At 56.1% G+C, this 25,328-nt stretch overlaps 1 protein-coding gene across 4 annotated transcripts in view; it reads right to left on the bottom strand.

Moving 5' to 3' along the window:
- Ptprn2 (protein tyrosine phosphatase receptor type N2) overlaps window positions 1–25,328 on the bottom strand; it is a 743,280-nt gene that overhangs the window by 82,500 nt on the left and 635,452 nt on the right. For all 4 annotated transcript variants that reach the window (XM_047562250.1, XM_047562251.1, XM_047562253.1 and 1 more), the window contains one exon: window positions 10,116–10,328. In XM_047562250.1, the coding sequence (XP_047418206.1) occupies window positions 10,116–10,328 (213 nt within the window). The remainder of the gene's footprint in view (window positions 1–10,115; window positions 10,329–25,328) is intronic.

Below are 25,328 nucleotides of genomic sequence, written 5' to 3'. Positions count from 1 at the left end.
GCTGCTCCTGGAGGCCCGGGCAGCCAGGCCGCCACCTGCAAGACAGACCGCCTGGACCTCAACTCCAGCCTGACAGCTGGAGTGCCCCAAAGCCAGGGCCACACAGTCACCTTCAATCTAAAACAGCCAACTCAGGAAGAAACACACCAGCCGCCTTCTCAGAGTCAGCCAAGATGAGGGGCAGCTGCTCCCCACAAACCTGCGGCCACCTTCCTCAACCTCTGCTCAAGAGTGACGGACAGTCGTCACCTGTCGTCACTGACACAGTGACCGGCCACATCCACAGCACGCCGCGTCTGCCGACTGTTTCTGGCATGCTGGGCACTGCTCGGGACGCTGCTTGAGAGTTCTAAATGGCCCCTCCCAAGTCAGTGTCCAGTTCAACTTGCCCGTGCTTCTTACTGAGCACCCGAGGACCCACTAGGTGCTGCCACTTAGGCAGACGGGAACAGGGCAAGCGGAAGGATCTGCTGGCTGCTCACCCAGGTCTGCCAGCCCAGCCCCAGGGAAGTCGCTCTGACAGGAAGAGGCGCCCCTGCTGTCCGGTCCCCTGGGCTGGACTGGGGTCCCACACTCCAGGGTTGACAGATGGGGACAGTGGGAGAGGAGGGGTGGGCTTTCTAAGTGTGGGAGCTCGGGACAAAGGCTGGGGAGGGAGAGGGACACGGGCATTTCAGGCTGGAAGGAGCGCCCAGGACACAAAAGGTCTTCACGTCCCCCATTCCGCCGCTGCTTAATTAAGCCAAAGGGCAGGCCGGGTGCTGAAGCAGCTGCTCCTATGTTCTCAGGCACCGCTCGTCGTTTTGGGCCTGATCACCCTAGCTGACGCTGGCTGAGTGGCCACCCTACTGTGCAAGGCCCCAGCGGGCCCGAGGGCCTGTCTGGGACTGCGGCAGGGCCCTTTGATCCCATCTCAGGCCGCTGGGCCCTGACCTGGGGGCACAGGGCTCTGGGTGCAGGGCCCACCAGTTTCTAGACATCTGTCCTGCACCGGAGGGGCAGGTGCGTCCAGCAAGCAGGGCTTCGTTTCTAGAGTGAGGGTCCACGGCGGGCGAGCCCGGGGAGCAGCCAGGGGAGGCGCACCCTGGGCTCTGCAGCGCAGCACCAGGTCTGCCTGCTGTCTCCCGGGGCCCGCGAGGCGTGCAGACTTAAGGTGAGCCTGAGAAGAGCCGCCTGCAACCGCAGGCAGGGAGCCTGGGGAGCACGGAGCTCGCCACTGCGACCTTGGGAGCAGCGCTCAAGGGCAGAGGAGGCCCAGGCTCCACAGCAACCAGCGTTTTTCTCACGATTCAAAGGTAGGATCCCTTGACTTTTAGTATTTTTATGGTCCTTGAATCTGGGAGAGGAAGAGAAAGCCACGGGGTGGGACCATCCTGACGCCTGGACGCCACCGGGTGGGACCATCCTGACCCCTGGACGCCACGGGGTGGGTCCATCCGACGCCTGGACGCCACGGGGTGGGACCATCCTGACGCCTGGACGCCACGGGGTGGGACCATCCTGACCCCTGGACGCCACGGGGTGGGACCATCCTGACGCCTGGACGCCAAGGGGTGGGTCCATCCTGACCCCTGGACACCAGGCACAACTTCCACTTCGATTATTTTGTTTTAGAAACAGGTCTGCAATTTATTTCTTCCCACTTAAAAACATATTTTAAAAAACCTATTTTGTGGTGCTGGGATCACCCAGGGCCTCACGCATGCTTGCCAAGTGTTCTACCATTGGGCTGAACCCCCAGACCCCAAAGCATCTTGATGTCTGGCTTAAGTGTTTCAGAAGTCAACAAAGGGGAAATTTTAGGGGTGCTCCTTTATGTAAATTTATTCTTCTGCTTCACTATCTTTGCAAAAATGGGGAAATGCTGTGATGTTTAATTACAGAACAAACCCGACTTCCTCCTTCCATCAGAGGATCTAAGTCTAGTTCTGCGTTGGTGTGACGACATCCTGCATGCTACTTACTAAACTCCTACCTGATTTGCTACTGAATGTCACAAAGTCGATCAAGGTCAGATCTGTTCCAGACCTGTACTCCTCATCCCCATTTTACAACCCGTGCCTCTGCTTGCTCATGTAACCCTGGTGATCACATAATTGTGCACACACACACACACACCGGACACCTGGTCTTGCTGGTTGCATTATTTTATGTCTTTAAAGATCTCGAAAGACTGCCTGTTCACCCCTCTCTAGTCAGAGCTCCTCTGCAGGGGAGCGCCTTTCACCTTCCACTCCAGCCCCCACCCCGTCTCCCCAGGTGAAGCCTCCATGGAGACTTACACCAGGAACCACCACGCTTAGAACAGCGAGCAGTGGAGTGAACAGACCACGGCGAGCCGCCTCTGGAGCAAGGCAGTCCTTAGACACTGGTGGGCACCGTGATGCCCACAGACTGCCCACCCAGGCACCCAGGAAGGACAGTGGCCTGCTCTCGCCCTGCCACTTGCCTTGGCCCTGCCCAGACTTCTTTCTCTCCTCTTGACAGAAGCCTTGGCCTGGGGAAGACTTTTCCCAGCCGCCTCTTCTGCTGTTCCCGGCCTCCACCTGCTCCGAGGCCCCTGCTGGCCACCCTGGGCCACCAGGCATCACCAGAGCATCCCCCCGCTCTACACCAAATGTGGGCTGATCCTGCTTGTGGAAAGCCAGGTGCAACAAGGCCCTATTGGTTGAAAAGTGTGACTTTGCTCTCCTCCTGAGCGCCTGGGGATCACCCTCAGGGGTGACCCACCTGTGAGCAGGGTCCTGGGGCAGAAACCGGCACCGGTGCAGCTGCCAGCTGGGCTGGAAAGAGCGGAGCACCCAGAACCGAGGAGTGAAGACAACCCTAGCCCTACGAGGCCTCCAGCCTGGGACAAGGGTGAGGCCGCCAGGTGCCCCCGGCTGGCAGGAGCCACAGCCAGGCACTGTCAGCACTTGGGCCCTCCCCTGCTGGAGCTGCTGAGGTGGCCTTCCTCCTCTGGGTCTTTGCCAGCTTCGCCTTGGATACCTGGGAGTGCTCTCTCCTGCCTGCCTCCTGGTTTGACCGTGCCAGGGCTTTTCCAGAGCAGCCCCTTCGGCAGGTTCCGTCGCTGCCAGGGCCCCTCCCCTTCCACGTGCAGAGTGCCACCTCCTCTCCTGCCTGTGCGTGTCGGGGTCAGGAGCGGGCCTGGCTATTGCCAGGGGGCTGCTTTGTCCTGCAGTGGACCTGCCATGGCAGCACTCCTCTCTCACCCCGGCCGGCCGGGGAGAAGCGCGCTTCCCTGCAGAGAGGGCCTGAGCACTGCAGCGGCTTCGACACGCGTGTGGGTTTCCTGCCACAGCTGCACGCACGAGGCCAGCACCTGGGGAGACTCAGGCCTGGGGTGCTGCACCCCACATGTGAAGCTCTTCACCTGGGAGACTGCTGGCCCTGGGGAAGGCCCGGCAGGATGGCAGCAGAGGCACCCCGAGAGCCAGAGCCAAGCGGGGCCCAGGCCCTTCCCCCTGCCCAGCATCTGTTCCTAAGCCCCCTGGACCTCCTCCTCCTCCCCTGCTCCTCCCCCAGCCCCTGCGCTGCAGGGCAGCTCAGCCCCAGGACCCGCGTCAGCAGGAGTCTCTCCCTGCACGCTCCTCCTGAGGCCCTCGCCTTGGCACCTCCATGGATGGCTGAGCGGGAGCTGGCACTGGCCTCCAGGAGGCCACCTCACTCAGGACACTGACTCGCCTGGGCCTTGTGTGACCACCTTGAAGAAAACACCTGGGATTCTGAAGAAGCCTCTGGGGTGGGCAGCCTGTGTGGAGGGTCAGCCTAGGGGACAGGTCAGCCTAGAGGACAGGTCAGCCAGGGTGGAGGGTTAGCCTAGGGGACAGGTCAGCCTGTGTGGAGGGTCAGCCTACGGGACAGGTCAGCCTGTGTGGAGCGTCAGCCTAGGGGACAGGTCAGCCTAGAGGACAGGTCAGCCAGGGTGGAGGGTCAGCCTAGGGGACAGGTCAACCTAGAGGACAGGTCAGTCAGGGTGGAGGGTCAGCCTAGGGGACAGGTCAGCCTGAGTGGAGGGTCAGCCTAGGGGACAGGTCAGCCTGAGTGGAGGGTCAGTCTATATAGGGTGGGTCAGCTTGGGTGGAAGATTAGCCTAGGGACAGGTGAGCGTAGGGGACAGGTCAGTCAGGGTGCAGGGTCAGCCTAGGGGACAGGCCAGCCTAGGGAGCGGGTCTCCCTGCTCTCCTGGTGCACACTTCCTTTGTGGATAGAACACCCTGCATCTCAGTGTGGAGGCAGCTCTCCCAGAGTCAGGGCCTGGGGAGAGGAGTCCCACCTGCCGAGAGCAGGCAGGAAACAGCCCTGGAAGGAGCCACGTTCCTCAGCGCTGTCCTTGGCCCTGAGGCCCAGCAGGATCCTCCCACTGTACCGACTGCAGGGTCCCTGGACTGCAGCTTCTGTCCCTCCTGCTGCCCCCAGGACACCCTGCACCACGTGCCGCCCAGGGCCTGGCTGACGCTCCTGCCCATGGCCTTCCTTTCATCTGCGGACCCTCTGTCCACCTGCTCCCTGCCCTGCTGCCAGCTCGGCATCCAGGAGAACCCCACTCTGTGGACTCAGGTTGCTTGCTATGCTTCTCCCGGCCATATGCAGCCTCCTCAGTTCCAAGAAATCAAACACGGCGAGGAGACGGGGTGCCCAGGCCCTAGTCTCCCACAAGGCTCACACCAAGGGTGGAATCAGTGTCGGGGTGCCAGTGTCCGGCCCCCGGGGATGTGACCGGCTCCCTGTGGTCACAGCTTGCTCTGCTCCCTCGTGAAGCAGGTGGCCACGAGGAGAGATGTGGTGATCTCAGTGGGTTTGCAGCTGGCTGGTCGAGGGCAGTGGGCAGTTGAAGAGAAGAAAACCTGCATGCAGCTGGCCCGGCAGCTGCTCTCCACTTCGCAAGAGGGCAGCATTCTCTGGTTTCCCTGGATGCCACCTTCAGCGCCAGGCTTGGTGCTGACCTCACACCTCCTCCTCTGAGTGCCGAGGCCCTCCCACCCCTGGGCCATCAGAGAGCAAAAGGAGGTGGCTGGGGATGTGGCCTCCCAAGGAGAGGCTCAGTTCATCCCTCCCTGCTCTTCCCCAAAGCAGCATCCCAGGAACCATGATTTAAGGAACACCCCAGTCTGCTAATGAACCACGAAAATAAAGTCAACACAGTGAGTATCACAGCAGCCAGTGTTCCGGTCTCAGGTGGTGAGAGGTTAGGCTTTCCAGCCTCTCATTACCAAACCCCTCTCCAAGTGGCCTGACCTCACTGTTCACATCTGACCTGGAGTGGCCTGCCGGACCAGGAGGGCCACCTCTTTCCTATGTGCTTGAATATTTCTTAAGCAGTGGATCCAGACCTCAGTGTTCTCTGAGGATCCATTTCCAAACCCATGAGTTGTATCTGAAGAACACAGGAGCTGTGCTGGGTGGCAGCTGCAGAACACAATCCCACATGTGTGGGATTGAACATCTAGCGTGAGCTGCAAACCCTACTTTCCAGGAAACTGCTCTGGCTACAGCGAGAGGGTACCTGGAAGATTCACCTGAACTTGCAAAAACGCACTGATCATTTGAAGCTGAACATGCAGGCAAACACAAACAGGTTCTCTGCATGTTGGGGACAAAACTGCTCCCTTACCCTCAGCAAGGCAAAAGTTGGCAAGTTTTCCTTGCATGGTCCTCAAGCAGCATGGAATATGGCACCAACTAAGCAACCATTTAGCATTTGCTTACTTTGCAGCGTGGCCCAGGAACATTTCAGGGAAGTGTGGGCCTGGGAAGAGCAGGAGGAGCATCCCTCCAGGACCTAGGCACACCTGAGGAGACGGAACACCCCCTGCAAACCACCAGTATTTGGAAAGGGGATCAAACTCTGCCTGCAGACCATTGCTAGTTTTGCAAAGGTGAAGTCAGAAAAATTCCAATTCTCAGGTCTGACTATGTTAAAAGGAAATGTCCTTTCATAAGGTGCTACAGCACCCTTCTAGTTTCAAAGCAGGCTAGATACTGCTTCTTGGATATTTGCAAACATATATTTTTATATGTATGTAATTTTGAGCTGGAAGTGTAAATGTACAGCCAGGACAACCATTCAAAGACACACAGCTGACTGGAAGGGAAAAGTCTTCTGAGAACCTGTGGTGGGGTCCAGGGAACCTAGGGAAAATTCACTTTCTTGACTTAATTGGGAACATCCTATCCTTTCACCATCTCTGTGATTACTGATTCCACCAACTGGGGGAGATTAAACTCACCTAGGAAAAGGAGGGCCTCTTAACCCCCAAGAGCATGTGCCTCCTGTGACCTGGCCTTGCCTGTGAGGGCTCTGCTCTCCGGGGCAGAGGTGAGGAGTCAGGACCCATCACTCACTCGGGCCAAGAGCGACAACATGCGCACACACCGTCGTTACATTCATAATCACTTGCTAATGGGAGCCGCGACAACCAAGATGTGCACTTAGCAGCTCTGTTTACAGGCAGTCCCTGCAGCCCAGGGCAGGCTTTCCTCTGGGTTTGGTTCCAAAGGCTTCCAAATACACAAGGAAACCTGCTGGGTATTGTGAAATAAACCATCAAAAGAGAACTTGCTGAAAATTCTGCGGGAGTCTCTGCCCTGATGTTGGGGAGGGAGAGTGGGCAGGCAGAATACTAAACTTGCTGCTCAGAGATGATCAAAGCCTCAAAGAGATGGATGCAACATTCAAAGGGACTCAGAGAGGAACAGGAGAGGATGTCTGCTAATCACCTAACGACTTATTTTTGGCACAGTTTTTACCCAATCACCTTGCATAGAAATAGGACGCCGACATGGAGGAGACGCACCAGAGCCGGTCCCCACACTGTGGTCCCTGGTGCCCCCAGCACCCCAGGGAGGCTGCGCACAGACGTGCACACGGCTTGCCAGTTGGAGAAAAGAATAGAAATAGTGAAATTTGCTTTTTAGATAATGAAGTATAAGTTTAATCCAAACACATTATGTTTTACATATTTAGAAGAAAAAAAATGGTCACTAAAACTGGGAGGAAGTTTGGTGGAAGTATCCCAATGAAAAATGTCCTTTAAAATATATTTCAGTTATTCTGAAGTCAATACACCAATTTTTTTAAAGTATGAGCAAATTAAACTTTGCTGGATTATCTGATGGGATCAGTATCTTGGAAGTGTCAAAAGTGAGAATCTGCCAAGGGGGTGGGGGAGACCTGGCTTTCCAATGAGAACATCACCCTCCCTGCGCACATGTAAGCTGAGAGCTCTCGGGTCCTGAATCTGGGCAGGGGTCCCTCTGGAGGAGGAGGCAATGTGCGCATAGAACCCAAGAGCTCAAACTCGGCTGCTCTGAAACCATGCTGAGAGCTGGGACCTCAGGTTCCGCGGCTACCAGCCCTGCCACCACCCTGCGCGTGGGGCGGACCCTGGGTTCCCCAGGGCACCCAGCTCTCAGCTCCTGGAGGGAGCTCTCAGCGACACTGGACTCTTCTGCTGGGCTCCAGGGGAAGGAGCAGCACAGCAGCGGCCCTGTGCTGCCCGGGAACCACCCAAGCCTCCAGAGCCTCTGCTCTGGTCCTCCTGACCCCAGCGTGCCCGGTGTGCAGCGGCCCGCTCTGCTCCTCGCCCCCGCATCCTGCTCTGCCAGGTGCTGGCCTCTGCCCCACTCACAGTGGTCTCCTCTCCTGGGAACTTTAGGAGAGTGCGTCCTGCGGCCACGGCCCCTGTAACCGGGCGGGGGTCACCAGCTCTGCCTACAGTCTCACGTTCATTTCAGAAAGTAAATAGACCAAGGCAACAAGCTCCTTCCCTGAAGTTTACAGTTTTATGTTTGTAGTTTTTTTTTTTGTTTGGTGGTGCTGGGGAATCGAACCCAGGGCGTTGTGCTTGCAAGGCAAGCACTCTACCAACTGAGCTATCTCCCCAGCCCCTGTTTGTGGTATTTTAAAAAACTTTTCAGAAGATTTTCAACATCGAGGAGCATCTCAGTGGCAGGTATGGTCACCCTAGAGAGATGTGGACACATTAGTGAATTGACATCCGCCCGTCTGCCCATGTGGCTGCTCTGTAACTGTTGTCTGAGTCCTCGGTAGTTTCTGGTGAAGCAGGAAGCTCAGCAATCCCCATCCTCTGGAGAGCACACAGCCTCTCTGTTGAGAGGAGACCCTGTTCATCAAGGTAGCTCTCTGACAAGTACTTGGTCATGGTTTCAGAACCAAGCCCAACAGAAAATCTTTATGATCATTTCATTTCCAAATTTTCCTCGATCATATTTTCAAAGGGAATGTTTTTTTCCCTGTCCTTTCTCCTTTTCATGAATCTGGACTGAAGTAAAGCACACATTTAATTTATTGTCTGGATTACAGATTCTTATTAAACAAACCAGAGCTCATTATAAAATCAATATCAACTTAACCACCATGCCCCCAGGAGGGACACAAAAAGGTCACTCTAAGAGATTCAAACAATTTTCCTGCTGGAAGGGCATGATTTTAATTACAGATACTATTAATTAGAGCTGTCATTGGGAAGATTTTTTTTCTGTTAATTACCACAAACTCATTCCTAAGTATGGATTTTCAACCTGCATTTTTGTAAAAATTAGTCATTTCCGCATGCAAGTCCAACCTTTCCATTCTATCAATATTTTATATTTGAATTTCAAAGTATATCAAAGGGTGCCATGCTTTCTAGAAATCTATGCCCGTATGATCTCCCGTCTCACAGGCGGGGCAGGACCAGTGTGATAATTTATTTATGTTCTGACAGACGTGGCCCTGAAGACCTGGCACCCACATTGATGGTCCTGCTCAATAGAATTTCTGGGTAAATTCTTACTAGTTTATGTGACATTTTTTTCAGGCTGCTTCTTCAAACATGATTTTCCTCTTGCTTTGAAGCGGAGCTACACTCTGCGCCTGAAATGCCATCCTCAACACTTTTGAAGTTGCCATTTCTTTATAAGAAAAAGATGGTCCTGACCAGATGTGTGACCCCTCCAGAAACCTTCTCCATTCACCGATGAGACTGAGGGTTTTGAAACGGGGGGAAGTGCTATCTCCTGGTCTCTCTTAAGCATGGAGGCTTTATACATTCACCCCAGCTCCTTACATGGGGCAGGAACCAGCCAGCTCAGACCAGCTGGTGGGCACACTGCTGGGCAAGTGGGCATTTCCTGGGAAGAGGCTGAGCGCCCACCGGGGCAACTCTGATGGCACAACAATAACACGTGCCTTACATCGCAAGAGTCACAAGTGAGTGACAAGACGGTGTGTGTCATGGTCATGTGACTACAGAGGACAAAAGGTCCAGTCCAATGGGAGAGACGCTCATAGACAATGTTGAGTGAACTTTGAAAAACAGGAAGCGACTGAATTAGTTCATCTTCCCAAAAGTGAATATATACTTGGATTCAAATGATATTTTTATAGTAAAGAAACAAATGCCCTGGTTTGTATATATATTCTGGGCTTGTACTATTAAAACTGAAGTCATATTTTCATTATAGAATGTTAATAAACATGAAACGTATGCCATGTAACTCCTCAAATTCTCGGGCGTTTTTTCTGCCAGTGGGATCTGCCCGCCCTCCCACAGCTGGCTGGCTCCCGGTGCATCTGCTCCCAGCTTAGAGCTGCCCTGCTACCGCAGGGAGACACAGGCTAACCCCATTTGTCAGCATTAGAGTTCACTTTATCTGAATAATAGCAGAGGGTGGCATCAGATCAGGTCAAAGATCTTTTCATATAAGACCGAGGAAGTCGATGATTTAAGAGCCATCTTCAAACATCGACACAACCAATTCATCTTGCAATACTGGCATGTTTCATTAATAGTGGCCAAACTAAGAAAGATAACAGATAATACATAATTCATGTATTGTACTTTTTCCACATTTCTAATTAGCAACCCGCTTTCACTGCTAACATGAGAGATCCAAGAACAGTGTAAGATTAATATAAAGCCATAAAACTGTGGTTGCAAGGTATTTACATGAATGCTAATGAGAAGCTTCAGACTGTCCTCATGAAAGAATCCAAACTCTGAACAAGTGAACAAGAGCTAGGAATGGGGGAGGCACCAGAGCCGAGCCAAAAAGTCCGTCTGTTCAGTTGATAAATTCAACAGAGCACTTTAAAAGGGGTCTCTTTTTACCTGGTAGGCGGTGGTGGCATCTGCACCCAGGTCACCCCCCAGTCCCGACAGCTTCTCCTTCAGCTTATAGTGGGAGCTGTGGCGGAGGCAGTAGATGAAGCCGGAAGCAAGGAGAACCCCCACGATGCAGGCGAGGGAGAGGAAGGTGAGCAGGATGAACTTGGTGGAGTCTTCCTGCTCTCCCTGATGAGGCAGAAGCGCGAGTCTGCTTTTCTGTATAACAAGGAGAGAAGGATGTGTCAGTACCTAGGCATGTCCTAGCAGACATCCTCTGCCTGCTACTGCAACAGGCCAAGCACTACAAGAGACACAGCACTGGCGCTACCATGACCCAAGGGATGTGCAGGGCACCTGCGGCCAGCCAACAAAGGCGCCCACCCTGCAGTGTGCTCCCCAAGAGAGGGGGCAAAGTCCTCCCTCCCTCTTAGTGGTGACCGTCAGCAACATGTGAAGTCTGGCGGCTCCTTTGCTTCCTAAGCACAAGGAAGTGTGCACCTCCTTTTAAAAGCCAGGGATTTTCCCAGAGCATGCACAGCAAGTGCAGGGAGGACCTAGAGTCTGTGCTGGGTATGTGGCAAGCCAAGTCCCCTTGCACAGACAGGACACCCCTGGGCTTTGGTGTCCTCCCCCTCCCTTGCCCAAGGAGGCTCTGCCATCTGGGATGTGGCCCCACTTGCCTTGGAAGGCAGTCACTGGTCCCCTCCACCAACCTGGGTCATTGTCACTGGCATATGCAGACCCCAGCTGAGGCCCGAGTGTTGCTGGGATGGGTGGCCTGTGTCAGCCCTGAGAAAGTTAAGGCCTCTGGCCTCCAGCTTCTCCTCCTCTCATGGAGGGGGTGCGAAATATGAGAAAATTCTTTTGTTCATGTCGCTGGTCTCCATGGGCAAATAGCCACACGGTGCCCCTCATTAGCTTCATTAGAAGGTGTATTAGCAACAATTAAAAACACCACAGGAAAATGGAAGGGCCGCGGGCAAATCGCCCACGACTCCCGGCCAACAACCCCCCACAATTACTGGGAAATGAATGGAAAAGCACGCCCCTGCCTCAGTCCTGGTTGCTACAAGATGAGAACAATTAGCAAACTCCTTTCCACCACCTAATTTCGCGTGGTAACAAAATGGATTTTTCCCCATGAATGCCTGGCCGGCCTATTCATTATCTCTCTTCTATTAGTAATTTTCTGCTCCGCATTCAGCCTCCCAACTCTTCATTTCCTCCTGTCTCCGAGTGTACACAGTGCCTCTTATGTCAGGCCGGGCCCATTTTTATCTTGTAATCATAAAGGCCACCAAAGCAATTATCGCCGGTCTTGACTGGAAAAGCTGGTCATTAATTAGCCTCCTTTTGCCTTCGGTGCGCGGATTAGCGGGCGCCGGGACTGAGTTAATGGAAACGCGGGTTAAATGAGAAAAGACGCCCGGATTTTCCTGCCTGGATGCGCGGCCCGGGAGGACCGCGAGGTCCGCGGGCGGCGGGAGGGGCCGGGGCGCGGACCCCGAGCCGCTGCGCGCCGCGCCGCTCCCGCCCGCCGCCCCCGCGGGAAGGAGTCCCCGGGAGCCCGCGCGAGCCCGGCCAGCCGCAGCCCCCGGGCCCGGCGGGCGCGCCCTCCGGTGGGCCGGGGTCTCCGCGGGGCGGGGGGCGCGCCTCGACCGCGGCGGCTCACTCGGGCCGGCGCAGCGTGGGGCCGCTGGCTGGGTCAGGGCGGGCGCCCACCGCGGGACTGGCGTTTCGCAGGCAGGCGGCCTTCTTAGGTCTGGAAAGGCCCAAGAGACGCCGCGCGCGGGCGTTTCCAGACCCCCGAGCCCGCGCCACGGCCCCCAAGAGGCCTCGCCCGCCGCCGCGCGCCCGGGAGTGGCCCGCACCCCTTCCCCGGTCCCCCCGCCCTGGCAGACGCCATAGGGACGACGAAGGCAGCCCGTACCGCGGGCGGAGGCGGTCCCCGAGCCTGGCTCGCCCGATGGCCATTGAGTGCACCTCTCCCCAGGACGCAGGCGACCAGCGGTCCCTGCGCCCAGAGAGGCGAAGCGCCCGGGTCCGGCTCCCGCCCGGACGTTGGAAAACCCATGCGTCCACGTGGCCACCGCGCCTGGGAACAGGGACTTCCCGAATCTTCCAGCCTGGCGAGGTGAGGTACACACGCGAGCTGGCCGGGTAGGTTCCGAGTGGACCCGCAGGGCCACGGCATGTGGCGGACGCGTGAGTACCCTAGCGACCGAGGTCTCACGCGCGCCTCGCGGAACTGGAACCCGCCCGGGCGCTGGGCGCCGGGCGACCGCCAGCAGCGAGTAAGGGCACACGCGCTGCTGGGTTGTCCTAGTAGCAGGCGAGAGGCAGCGAGCGCGCCGGAGCCGCACGGAGACGGGGCGGCGCCAGGTTAACCGGCCGGCCAGGGGAGACTCGAGGACGGGAAGTCACCGGGGAACCTCCCAGGCTCCTCCCAGGGAGGCTGCGCCGCCAGCTCGGCCCTCTCCCGAAAGGACGCGCTCGGCCCACACAGGAAGAAGAGCGGGGCCTGTCCCACCGCCCCTCACTCGCTCGCGGGGATTTACTCAAAGGTCAAAGAAAAATGTCAAGGAGAGGGGCTGCCCAGCGCTCGCCGGCCATCCTCCCTGGGCCCCAGCTGGGTCCCGGGTGTCCTCAGAGAAGGGAAGGGGGAACCCCATGCCCCTGAGTCCCATTTCCTCCGGTCACCCCAGCTCCCTGCTGCTCAGGCCTGAGCTGCCCCTGAGGTGACTGTGGTCCCCAGGACCGAGGCGACCCGCCCCCTCTCCTCCCCAACCTATCCGCGCAAAGCCCTTCTTGCAGGTAAGGAGGGTCAGGCTGAGAAGGCAGATTTTGAGGTCTCAGGCCCTTGGGGACCAGCTGACCCGGTCCCGCGGGCTCCTCGGGTGGAACCCAAAAAGTCACTCCTGGGGCCCCTCACCCACGGAAGTTCCAAATGCCCTCCCCAGCGCTGCAGAATGCGACGAGGAGGGGGGACCTCTGGCTGCAAGTCAGGCCTTAAGAATCCCGGAAGGAACGAACATTTACTGAAGCCCCTTCTGGGCGCACTGATTGAGTTAATAACTTTACAGTTACTTCACTTGCTTTCTTTTCGTGTAGTTAAAAGTCAGAAGGCCTGCTGACTAGGCGACTTCAAATGTGAGTGGACTGGTGGTTTAGAGGTGAGCTTGGGACCAGAGCTGATCCAGGTGGGGCTCCTTGGGCCTCAGTGCTGCCCCTCCTGGTCTTTCTCCCCAGGCTGAACAACTTTGTGTGGAGGGCAGGCGCTTTCCTGGGTCTGGGCCCGGGAGAGAGCCCAGACTAATTAGAAGCATCTTATCAGTCTTGACTTGAAACTGAAAGAAAATGATGTTTAAATATTTATGACTTTGACATTTACAGTCAGACATCTTTTGAAAGCAGAACACCTCCTTCTGTACCATGCTGGCTTCACTGAAAGTTTGGAGCAGTGGAGGAGTCACACAGGGCCACAGCCATCTCTGCCCCCAGAAGGTAGGAAGCCACTTAACTGGTGCTTGGGCACCATGTTCTCTGATACAGGAATTGTACATTTTTTGAATAATCAGGAATAATCAGGTCAACTTTGCCTCAGTTTACCTGCACCTCGAGAGCAAGGTGAAGAATACTGCTTATCTCCATCTGCAGCTCCTCGGATTTAGAATGTATGGTATTGCACAAGCTGTGATTCAAAGTAAGTGGGGACACAGCTGAGTTGCTGGCCTGCTCTTAGAAAGAGAACCTGCAGACAGTCCTCGCTGCTCTGGACCTGTGCTCATAAGCAGGGCACCGGGCCTTCCCTCACATACTTTTCTGAGGCACTTATGGCAAAATGTCTTCAGAACTGTTTATTTTTATTTTTACTTGTCCATGTGGTAAGCTTAAAAGAAAGAAGAAAGGAAGAGTCTACATCACTATATGCAGACTCAATTGTGAAAACCAACTCTGCTACAAAATACAGAATTTTATGGTAAATATTTGTTGACACGTCACAAAATGTAGTATTTTTCCAAGGCCATGTGATGTAACCAGTTCATTAGAGCAACCCAGCATCAGTTATTGACTTACAATTTTAAAATGTAACACACAAACTATAGACACAGCAGTCACTTCTCATTAATAAACTTCTACTATTGTTGATGCATTCATTTGTATCATTTCCAAGGAAATTGATTCCACCCCCAGCCTGTATTTGTTTGCACTTTTTTAAGGGTAGCAAAAACCTTTATTAGAAATGATACAAAAAGGGGGAAATGTGCCCTTCCTCTTCTCTGGGCATTCATGATAGGTGAGGATGGGTGTCCCTATAATCACAAAGGTCTTTCCCCCTACAAAATTCAGAAATTAGTTTTAGAGACTATTAATGACGGGCTTTAACAAGTTTGCCTATGGTTATCTAGATGTTCATCTTAGAATTATTTGGGATTTTCATTCTAAATTTACTAAAACATATTTACTGAAATCAGTAGCTATCACTAGAGAGCTGGTCATGATTTTTAGCTGTTTCCAGGCCAGGACAAGTGAGCAAACTTAGAGATCTGGGGACAGGTGTCTTAAAATATTTTAAAAGCATTTTCTTAAAGCTGCTAACTGAACTATTTTTAATTTGAAATTTGCCACAGAATTCTAATAAATGAGAGAAGCCAGGCGGAAATAATCATGTATTAATTCTCCGCATTACAAAATCTTTTCAGAAGCTATTATCAGAGCAAGAGGCATTGCGTCTGAATCCGGGGTGGTGAAGTCCTTTGTGCTACTGAAAGCTATTGTTCGTCTGTGCAGATGAAATTGTACTTGCAAATCTGCCATTCAAGTAGCCTGTGGGGGGGGGGGCACATGGGCAAAAGAAAAGAATCTCCAAGAAATAATTATTCTAAATACAAACTTTAGTGAAAATAAGTTGGGATATGCTGTTTTGAAATGGGCTTTTGTTGAGGTTTTTCAGGCATACGCATGAAAGTGAGTATTCAAAAGATAAATTGCTTATTTGCCATCTTTAAGCACTCCTAAAATATGTTTTAGAAAAATAACTTTTAAGATATCAGCGAAGATTTATGATTCTGATGTTTACAGAGAGGAGAAACACCCATTGTGGATTTTTAGCAGGGCTTGATAACCACAAATTGTCTTGGGTGGAATAGAGAGCGACCAACCAGCTGAGAACAGGCCGAAATGGATCAGCCCCCCAAAGAAAGCCGCCCCCTCCCATCTTTCAGATTCCCGAGCGGCATTTTTATCACATCAGAGCTCAAACTCAGCGGGCAAGGCCATCTCGCTGGCGCACCGAGGCCCTGTTTCTGGTTTGCCTGTTTGGTGCCCCTGGCCTGGTGTGGTCCGTGCGCGCCTTCACGTGCAGGTTTGCTAGGATAACGCCTAGGTCTGGAAAAAGGAGGACCCCGTTCGCGTCGTCCCCAGCAAGAACTAAACCCGCTTCGGGACTGGGATTTCTTGCTTCACCTCCTTTACGCAGGCCGGGAAACCCCATGCTGAAGGCTGGCCTAGCGCCTCAGCGGACCCTGCTGCGGCCGGAGCGGAGCGCGGCTCTGGGGAAGCGAACCGCGGGTTTCCAGTCCCCTCCCCCACGGCCGAGGCGGACTTGGACAGGCCTCGGGTTTCTCACCCCTGCTTCCCCGTCCCTTCCCCCCTCACTAATTCACAAGATCCCCATAGAGGTCGGAAAGATCAGACCACAGCGCCGGACACAAAGGGTCCAGGGTTCCTGGGAGTCGCGGGTATTCACAGCCAAGAGAGGGGTCCCAGCGCTGCCCGAGGCCCCCTTCCCGGCGGGGACAATGCCGCGGCCCAGCCTCTCTGGGCACAAAGCGCGCCGGCCGCGAGGGAGGGATTAATGTCCCCAACAACGCCCGCGTCCATCCAAGAATCTCTGGAGTTCCACAGCCCACACCTCGGCCTGCGCTACCGCACCCCGCCACGGTCCACTCGGAGCCCAGAAAGGGTGTATTTGGCCGGGGGCGGGTGGGCACTTCATCCTCCGTTGGTGGAGAGTTTCCATCTCCCTCCTCCGCACAAGCCTTCGCTTCCTCGCACGTTCGGTCGCGCCATAAAATCTGGGGATTCAGGATGCAGGGAAGGGCTGGTTGAGAACGCTTGGACACGCTGCGCGGTTCACTCCAGGCGGCCCCTGGTCTGAGGACTTCCGGTCGGTAACTAACCTAGGGCAGAGGGTCAGCGCGCACGGCTGGGGATTGGGGGCAAGACCAGGGACAGCAGTTACGATGCAACCCCGGACTCCTGGGGACCGTCCGCGCCTAGAGGGCCACTAGGAGCATACAGCAGGGTAACCGGGTACAGGGCACTGGCGACAGTGACAGCGACTCCTTCGCCCCCAGCCGTCCAGCCTGAAGCGCTGAGAGCTCAGAGCACTGAGGACGCAAAAGTGTGGGAGACCCTCGCTCTAGAAGTGCTACTGAGATTTTAACCCCTAATTTTGTGGTCTGCTCGGCTGCCGGGGCTGGGCTTCTCTAACCACCACCGTGCTGGACGGTGTTCTGAGCCACGCGGGTAGTGAGTGAGGAAGAAGGAAGATGAGTCCCTGGTTTAAACCGCTCTCAGTCAGAAGTTTCTCTCCGGCGGGCGCGCGGCCGCCTCTCCTGGGGGAGGGGAGACAGCGCAGGTTCCCCGGGGGAGGGAAGTGGTTCCTGCGAGATGACTCTCCGCCGGGCTGGCGGCTGTAGGACCCTCCACTCTCACCGACCGCCCGACCCGCCTCTCGAACGCCCCTCCCCGCAGGCCCGCTCGGTCCCCCAACTCGCCACCCGCTGGGAGGCACGCTCCTCAACTCTGATGAGGGAGGCAGAGCTCCCCAAAATGCGCCGGGAGGGAAATGGCCCCATGCAGGCTCCTCTCTAAACTGGCTACTCGCGGTCCTTCTGTCCGTCCTCCTTTCCCACACCCCTCCCCACCTCCACGCTCGCACCACCCCTCATTCCCGCCGCCTTTTTCTCCAAGATCTGAACTGCCGGGAGTGGCCAGATATGAGAAAACCCGAGGGGAGAGCTCTCAGTGAGAAGTCCGGCAGGTCATCGTCCCTGCCTCCCGGGGCAGTCTCCGCGAGGCGCAGGCCCGGGACAGCTGCCACCCCTCCCGATCTGTGCGCTCAGGAGAGCTGCTGCCGCGTGCTCCCCCTCAGATGGCCACCCCAGACCCACTTGGGGATGACCCCGTACAAGGATCTCCCCCACCAACCGAGCCTTTGACAGGCGTCCTGCGGCGAGTCAGTTACCCCCTGGACTTGGCTCGACGCCCAGGTAGCCCATCCGAGTCCCCCAAGAGCACCGTTCATCCTTTCAGGACTCCCATTCGGTGCCCTACTATCTACACGCCTGGTGATGCCCTGGGCTGTGTGTGGGGTGTCCCTCCGCCTCCATCCTGCCTCCACTCCAGCTCCTCTCCCATCCCCCCAGGGTCCATTCGACCGCCCCACCCATTGCCCGTGCTGGGTCCGGGTGTCCCTGGTTACCTGCAGCTGGGCGGGCGCCAGGCGCGGGAGCCGGAGGAGGTGGGGGTGTGCGCCTGGCCGAGCGGCCTCGGGGCGCAGCGGCCGCTGGCGACCGCGGCGCCATCATCACTGCCAGCTGCTTCCCTGCGCTGGAGCCACACACTAGCGGGGCCATCCTGCTTCTGACCACAAACTTCTCGGGCGGCCGGTGCAGACAAAGGTGCCGCGAGTCGCAGCTCCAGCGGCGGCGGCGGCGGCGCGGCGACAACCCCTCGGAGCTGGCGGGTGCTCGCATTTCTGCGCTGCCTTTCCGCCGGGCCCGGCGTGCTCCGCCCCGGCCCGGCCCCCGGGCTAGGCGCGCGAGGCCCGGACGCCGCGCCTACGGGCGCACGGCCGGCTCGGGACGGTCCCCGCAGGGCGGCCGGCCGCGCGCGCAGCTCCAACCAGCGCGTCCGCCGCGCCCCGCCTTATATCCGGCCCGGCGCGCACCCGGCCGGCGGCGGCGCGGCTCGCGGCCCAGCCACCGGTTGCTATAGCGATGCCCCCCCCCCACGTGTTGCTGACAGCAATTGGCTAAGGGGCCGCGGCTCTCCGTACACCCTCTCCCGCCCGAGACTATGAATGGACATTGGCTTTGTCAGTCATTGGTACAGCGCCGCAGCCCGGGCCTTCGCCTGTTCTTTCTTTGGGTCTTTCTTTAATCTTTGAGTCGCACTTCAACCTGGGCAAGTTCAGGGTAGCATTAGGGGGGACGATGCGGTTGGGGGAGGGGGCGGGGGAGAGGGGTCTCCACAAGAAAAGTCAACTCGCATGGCCCTACTGTGACCTCTGCCTATGGAAAGAGAGAGGAGGTCTAAACTCTTTGCAAGAGAAAAATTCATGGCGAATCATTCTTTAGAGTTAGTTATTCCAATTTTGCCTTTTAACTCCCTTTCAAAACTGCCAGTTATGCAGGGAAGACCCGCTCCCCCCAATTTACGCGTAACTCTCGGATTTTAGGTGTCAGGTGCGCGTAGAAAGCGCACGAAGGGAATTATGACTGCCGCAATTTGGTCCAGACGAACTAAGAGCCACCAGCTCAAAACGCTGGACAGAGGCCGTGGTGAAAACCGAGAAATCGGAACTGCGTCCTTGCCCCTTCTCCTCACCCCAGGTCAACGGCCCAGCCTGGACTACCAGTCCCGCGGGCGGAGAGCGGACCGAGTCACAGGGCCAGGTTCACAGGGCTCCCAGTCGCTGGAGCCTACCCAAGTTCTGACCCCCAGCGCGGGCCCGGGGCACGAGTCAGGAAGGCGGCGCGCGAGCCAGGCGGCGCGCGAGCCAGGGAGCGGTCTCCGGAGCTACCCCCAGCTATAACTTGCCTCCCGCGGCCCCTTCGCCACCGCATCCCGTTCCCTTGGCCCTTGCCTCCCCCACCCCCGACCTCCCTTTCCAAGCCCTGGACCCAGGGTCGCAGCCACAGGTTGGGTACCCCTGGTGCGCGGCGCCCCCGCGGAGCGGCGGAGAGCGGGAGAGCTGAAACCCAACATCTGTGCGTACAATGCGCTCTCCGAGGCCCACAGCTGCAGGAACAAGGGGAAGAAAGGAAGGAGCGGGGGAGCAGATCCTGTCACACGCAGATGACAGTCTGCGGAGGGCTCTTTAGTTTCTCCTTTTCTGGAAACCCCGGAGCCCCCCTCCCCGTCCCCTCTCCCGCCGCCTCCCCATTGTTCCCAGCGCTCCGGACAGCTGGAGACGACCGCCAGCACCACCCGGCGCCCCTCCCGCCGCACACCCGGCGGCCGCGGCGCCCGCTCCCGGCCCCTCCCCGGCAAACTCCGCGGCCCCCACCCCTGGCCGGGTCGGGCGGGGCTTCCTCCGCTTCACCTCCCGCTTCCACTCGGGCGCTGCCCCAGACCTGCCCCGCGCCCAGGGCCTGGCTTCTCTCTCCTGGAAACGGAGTTCCATCCAACCGCGGAGCCAGCCTGGGGCAGGGCTTCCAGTAAGGGGTCGTCCTGCCAAGTGCATGCCTCCGTAACGCGTCCCAAGGTCTCAGCCTCCTCTGGCTACAGGCCTAGGCCGAGTTCTACTTTTTATTTTTGTATTTACAGGGGCTGGGAATCTGCGCCTCGCAGAGCTCCAGGGCACGAGGTGGCGGCGCAACCTGCTGCAGTCCCCGTAGGCCTCAGTGGGCCGAAGGACGTCTGGCGGCCTGCGGGAGGTTGAGTAGGGGCGGAGAAGCGCCAGCGGAAAATGGGTTTCCACGGAGGCCAAAGGGGGAGAAGCAGCGGCTTCTTTCAGTCATCTGCCCTTTAGTTCCAGCCCCACCTAGTAAGCAGGGAGGGGCAAGTCACCTGGGTCCGTCCACGTCCCGCGCGGAGGACGGACCCCGCAGACCCCGCGGTAAACCGGCTGCAGGCGCGGCGGCCCTACCCTCAGCAGTGGTCTGGCCTCTTTGAGGATGGCGGGCGGGCGGGAGAGAAGCGGTCCCCACTGTTGCGCCGCCGCCCACGCCCCGCGCTCGCAGGGGTCGGCGCTCTGAGGCATCTTCTCAGGCGGACACTAGTGGCGCCGGCTCCTCTTCCTCCCTGCCACCATCCTCACGTTCCAGCCGGCCCGGGGGGCCCGGTGCCCGGCGTCTCCCGCCAACGACCCTTGGCCCTGGGCAGAGAAAAAGGAGGGGAGGAGAGGTGGCGCGCGGGCGGGGAACGTGGAGGAGGCCCTGGAGCCCGGGCGGGAAGAGAGGGAAGGCGGCTGCGAGAGGGAACTGGGAGGGGAGGGAGGCCCGGAGGAGGGGACCTGCCGCCCTCAGCCTCGCTGGCAACCGGTCTCTCCATAGCAACGGCTGTGCGCGCGCGCGGAGCGTATGTGTGTGTGTGCGCGCGCGCGTGTTGGTGGCGGCGAGGCGCCTGCTCCTCTCTGGCCTGGGGGCGGGGTGGTGCTGGAAGGGGGTCACTGGGCCGGGAGTCAGAGAAGCCCCTTCCCATGATGTAGAGCCTGGCTTCCGAGGTGCCGCGGGCACCCCGGGGGTTAGAGCGCCCGGATCCCGACCCTCGGGGTGGAGTCGCGAGGGGCCCGAGCGCGGCCTCAGGGGAACCAGGCCCTGGCCTTCGTCGCCCTGGCCCTCCTGGGCAGTCACGGGGCCCCAGGACTTGGGGAATGGCGCGGCGCGGGCCACAGGGGCTTGGCGGCGGCTGCGACCGCCCTGCGCTCGGGCCCCTGCCCAGGGGAGGCGGGGTGCCGCGCACCTGCCTCCGGGCGGGAGCGCGGGCCGGCGGGGGCGCGCGGGCCGGGCGGCTGCTGGGAGCGGCGGGCCGCCTCCGCGAGCTCACAGCTCGTTTCCCGCCCAGCGGAAGCGACGCTGAGAGGCTCCCGAAGGCCGCGTCCCGGAGGGCCACCCTCCGCGTGGACCTGCTCCCCGCACGCCTCACTCGCTCCTCTCCTCCTCCACCCCGGGAACCAGAACCAGGCGCGGGATGCCGACCGCCCGGCCGGGTCAAGCCCCGGCTTCCCACGCGGCCGCCTTGGCCAGGATGGCGTGAAGACCACGGAGTGGCCCCAGATCCTAGTGGGCCAGAGGGCCGGCGACCCAGCGCAGGCTGCAGCCCAGGTCAGGGCGCGGCTCCAGAGCAGACGGCCAGCTCTGCCTCCCCGCAGCCTGACCCGGCGTGACCAGTAAGTGCAGACGTTTACCCAGCGTAGCCAGGTGTCCGGCAGCCGAAGGGCTCCCCCGCCACATCGGAGCGCCACACTCGGGTCCAGCCTGAGTCGGCGGCCTGCCCGCCTCCCAGGGCGGTGCGGAAGGAAGGGTGCGGGGCGGCGCGCCTGCGGAGGAGCAGTGGGTCACTTACTAGTGAGCCGAGCCTCCCAGGCGTCGTTCAGTGCTCGCACGGAGAGAAGCTCCGCTCCCACCAGCACCTGTGCGCCGCGCGCTGCGTCCGCCCTGCGAGGCGGTGACCTGTGTCTGAGCCGGGACCCTCGGCCCGGCGCTGCCCGACCACGCGCTCCGCTGGCCACCTCCGGGGGAAAGCCAGACCCGCGGCCCGCGCGGGGCGAGGAAGCCTGGCTGTAGGTGAGGATCCTTCCAGCCCACTGCTTCGGGAACCGCGCACTACCCCGCAGGTTTGCCGCCTGTCAGATTTTAAATTGCTCCCTCGTTTCCGGCGCAGGAGAAATGTTATCTTCTAGTTGCTGAAAAACTTTAGAAAAGTTTCCCTAAGTCATGACTCAGCTGTCGTGAAGGATGAAGGAGGATGTGATGGTTGGTTGTTTTTTTTTTTTTTTTTTTAGCCCCCCTCCCCCATCATGAGGGCTTAGACTTTTAAATAAAGATTTTCAATTTAAATAAATTTCAGTGACATCAGAAAAATGTTAAACATAACACAAAGTACTTGTTAGACGTCGATTGAAGTGGTTCACACGTGACAAGAGCCATCACTCATGTGAAGTTCAGGTCGCTGGACGGATGAATACAAAACCCAGCGTATGTGAGACCTCCAAGACTCACACATTCCTCCGCAGCAGAAAGCAGTTTAGAATGACTTGTTGATTCCTGCAGAGCCTCTTCTAAAGTGCATTTCACATTTGTCATGTGGAAAACCTAATGTGCTGTGATAAGAATCTCATTTTCAATTTAGGAGCAACTAAATGATTAGAGTAAATCTCCAATGTGCTGAATTATCAAGGAAAATGTATTTTTAGACGAAGTACAGAAAGATTGTCATGGGAAACATGATCATCATAAAGCAAAACACTTATTTTAGGAATTTAAATGGTTATGGTAAAGTAGAAAATGATAAAAACAGAACTTTCATGTTCTCGGATTTCAGAAAAATCTAAACTGACTTTGTTTTAAAAATAAAACACTGATTTATAATCATAGTTCACAAACACGATCTGAATGTTTTTGATTTAGAGTCCTTTGTAAAACTGACTTACGGTGGATTGACACCTCTTTACCAGTGCCTCTCCTACCACACCAGAGAGTGACTGACACTCTGAGACCCACCAGCCCCTGGTGGAGCTCAGTGGTTGGCACTGAGGGACCAGAGAGAGTGGACACTTGCCCAAGTCAACATGGACCGCTATAACTGGAAAGTGAGGATCCTCAGGAAATGGTTATTTTTTCAAGGACAATATTTGGGAGTACCTAGCAGACATCCTGACTCAACACAAGGGGGAGGAGGAGTCCATGGTGGAGCCTCATCTCCACCCCTCCACCCCTCCACCCTTGCAGAGGGGCCAAGGGTATCCCAGGCCCGTCCATTCATGAACTGGGGAATCCTCACAGCCAGGTTTTCTTAGCAAGTCTAAGATATTGTATCAAACCAATGCCCTCACTGAAAAATCAAGAGGAACTGAAAAACTCAAATACTTTACTATTCAAGAAAAATATGAATTCTTTATTCAATACAGAAAAATGCAAGCCATTTTTTGTTTTGAAATTAATTTCCACCACACCTCAGCTTTTATTATTAGTTCTTGTGTTGGCTCATATTCTGACTGATCTGAAATTTTTGAAATGATAGGAGCTCTCATGAAATACAGTGGCTGTACCCCAATGGCTTAACATGCTTACATGAACCCTGTCTTTAAAAACCAAAAATGTGTTTCAGCACATTTATGCTTAATAGGTTGGCTAACAAATATGTGGGGTTTTATCAACCTCATTTTTCAAACTTTGAAATTATAATTTAAGTAACACAAAATCCTCCAGGGTTTGTTACTACCATTACTACTTCCATCCACTAAAACTGGCATTCAAAAAGACTGCTGTTCGTGAGGACAGGTATTTGCAAACAGAGCAGTCTCCCTGGAGGTTCATCTGATTTTACTCCCAAGATTCCAGAGTCTACAAGATGAATTAGTTTCAGTCTGCCACTCTGTAAAGATCTAACCTTTATTATTTACAAAATAATGCTATGAAATACATATTTAATGGTTGGCGTTCAGGGTAGTGTATATATTGTCTGTTCATGACTGGTTTTTATTCCTCTTTACAAAACTGAGCTAAGATTCCTTTGACCGTCGTAAGAAAGACACATTCCACATGAGCAGGAATCCAGCTCTTCTGAAAATGGCCAAGTGGTGTGCCGCTGGACCCCAGTGGTCTCTGTTGCTCTGGTCAAAGCTCTTCCACATGTACATGCTATAGGTCCATTGTAATCGTTTGGAAGCAGCTTTTTCCTTGAATGGCTTTGGAATTAAAAATGAAGCAACAACCCAGGTAAATGTTTCACAATTACATAATTCAGCGATGCAATGCTCACATATTCTTTAGGAAAAATGCCTGTGTATCTTTTAGTGTATGAAAATAGGCTCCAGCTAGACAAAGGAGAGCCACAGTGACAGCTCACCTTCCGTCGGCATTCTACTGAAAAGGAATCTCTGCACAGTGATGTTTCCTGATTTTATATTGCAAACAGGCTTACAGGCATTCAGATCTGAAGTGGACAAAAATTCAGGGGGCAGCCTGTTGCTTTCTGTCCTGACACAATATGGAGAAGTCTCAAGGTTTAGCCAACAATTTGAAAAATGCAGCAGTGGCGATTCAGAATTCCATACGAACGCACCCATAGCACCAGATAGCTAATGGACAAAAGGTGCCGGATCTGTTCGGCACCAGGTGTAGGCCTGGTGTTCCTGCAGTGTGGCTCAGTGGTGGCGTGCCATCTTAAGTAGCATGTCCCGTGCAAAAGACTGCTTTAAAATGTTCATAAAACTAACAGATGTATATCTACATCTATCATCCTCATTCCTGTCCATTCGGACATTTAGGAAGTTACACATTTACTTTAAACTTGCAACCTTTATTTCATTTCTGAAACTCCCATTTGGTAACTTCAGAGATACGCTCAAAACCGAAATCTCACCTTTCAGATCATTCTCACTTCTGATTCCCCAACACTGTGTGACGCGAGCACCCCCCTTTCTCTGTCTTTGTTGACGATGTCTTTCACATGTTTTTTTTAAAACAACTCTTAAAGAAACATCACTCCCTACCATCATTAATGCGTCTCACGAGGTCACTTCAGCAGACTGGCGCTTGTCTGTGTTGGGCAGCATGGACGTGGGGCGGAGGGTGCTGGGGAAGGACAAGGCTCATGCCCCTGAGGCACCAGAACAGAATTGTGGCTCTTCGTCTGTTGGTCTCTCAGTTCCAACTGGGCCTCGGCCTCCCTGTCGTGAATGTCCAGCCTTGGTCAAGGCTTGTCTTCTACCCCCACCACCAGCCCCTGTGGCACCTCATTGCCAGTCCTGCCCGTGTGTGGTGCCCATCCCTGCAGTCCTGGGTCTTCTCAGCACCTGACCCACCCTCGGCCATGCCCTCGCTCCACCTGCCTGGCTTCCTGTTCCTCCCTAAGAACTCCACCACCTCTTATGGGGTCATCCCACTAGCTGGGGACAAAGGTCACACAGTGGTGCCCCAGACATCCTTGCCCCAGGGACCCCATGCCAGGCACCCTGTTGGCAAGCAGAAGGGGTGCCGCCTGCCAGGAAGCACTTCCCTCCCACTCAGGAGCGCTGGCCAGTGGGACTGGGGAGCCCAGTGCTGTGTCAGCCCTGGTCTTAGAACATTTGAGTGCTAAAGATGGTCAACATTTCCCAAACAAGCTCAGCCTCCCACCCATCTGTGGCCTCACCCCCTGTGGCTCCAGTCCTCTACTGTCAACTGTGACCCAAAACTGTTAAACAGAAAAGTCGTCAATTTTAAATCATGCACTGGTCTGGTTAGCATGGTGAAATCTTGTTCTGTGCAGCCCTGTCCT

Source organism: Sciurus carolinensis, chromosome 8, assembly GCF_902686445.1.
Source record: "Sciurus carolinensis chromosome 8, mSciCar1.2, whole genome shotgun sequence".
Taxonomy (NCBI): Eukaryota; Metazoa; Chordata; class Mammalia; order Rodentia; family Sciuridae; genus Sciurus; species Sciurus carolinensis.
The sequence above is the reverse complement of the archived record's forward strand: the minus strand, read 5'-3'. Positions and strand labels throughout refer to the sequence as shown.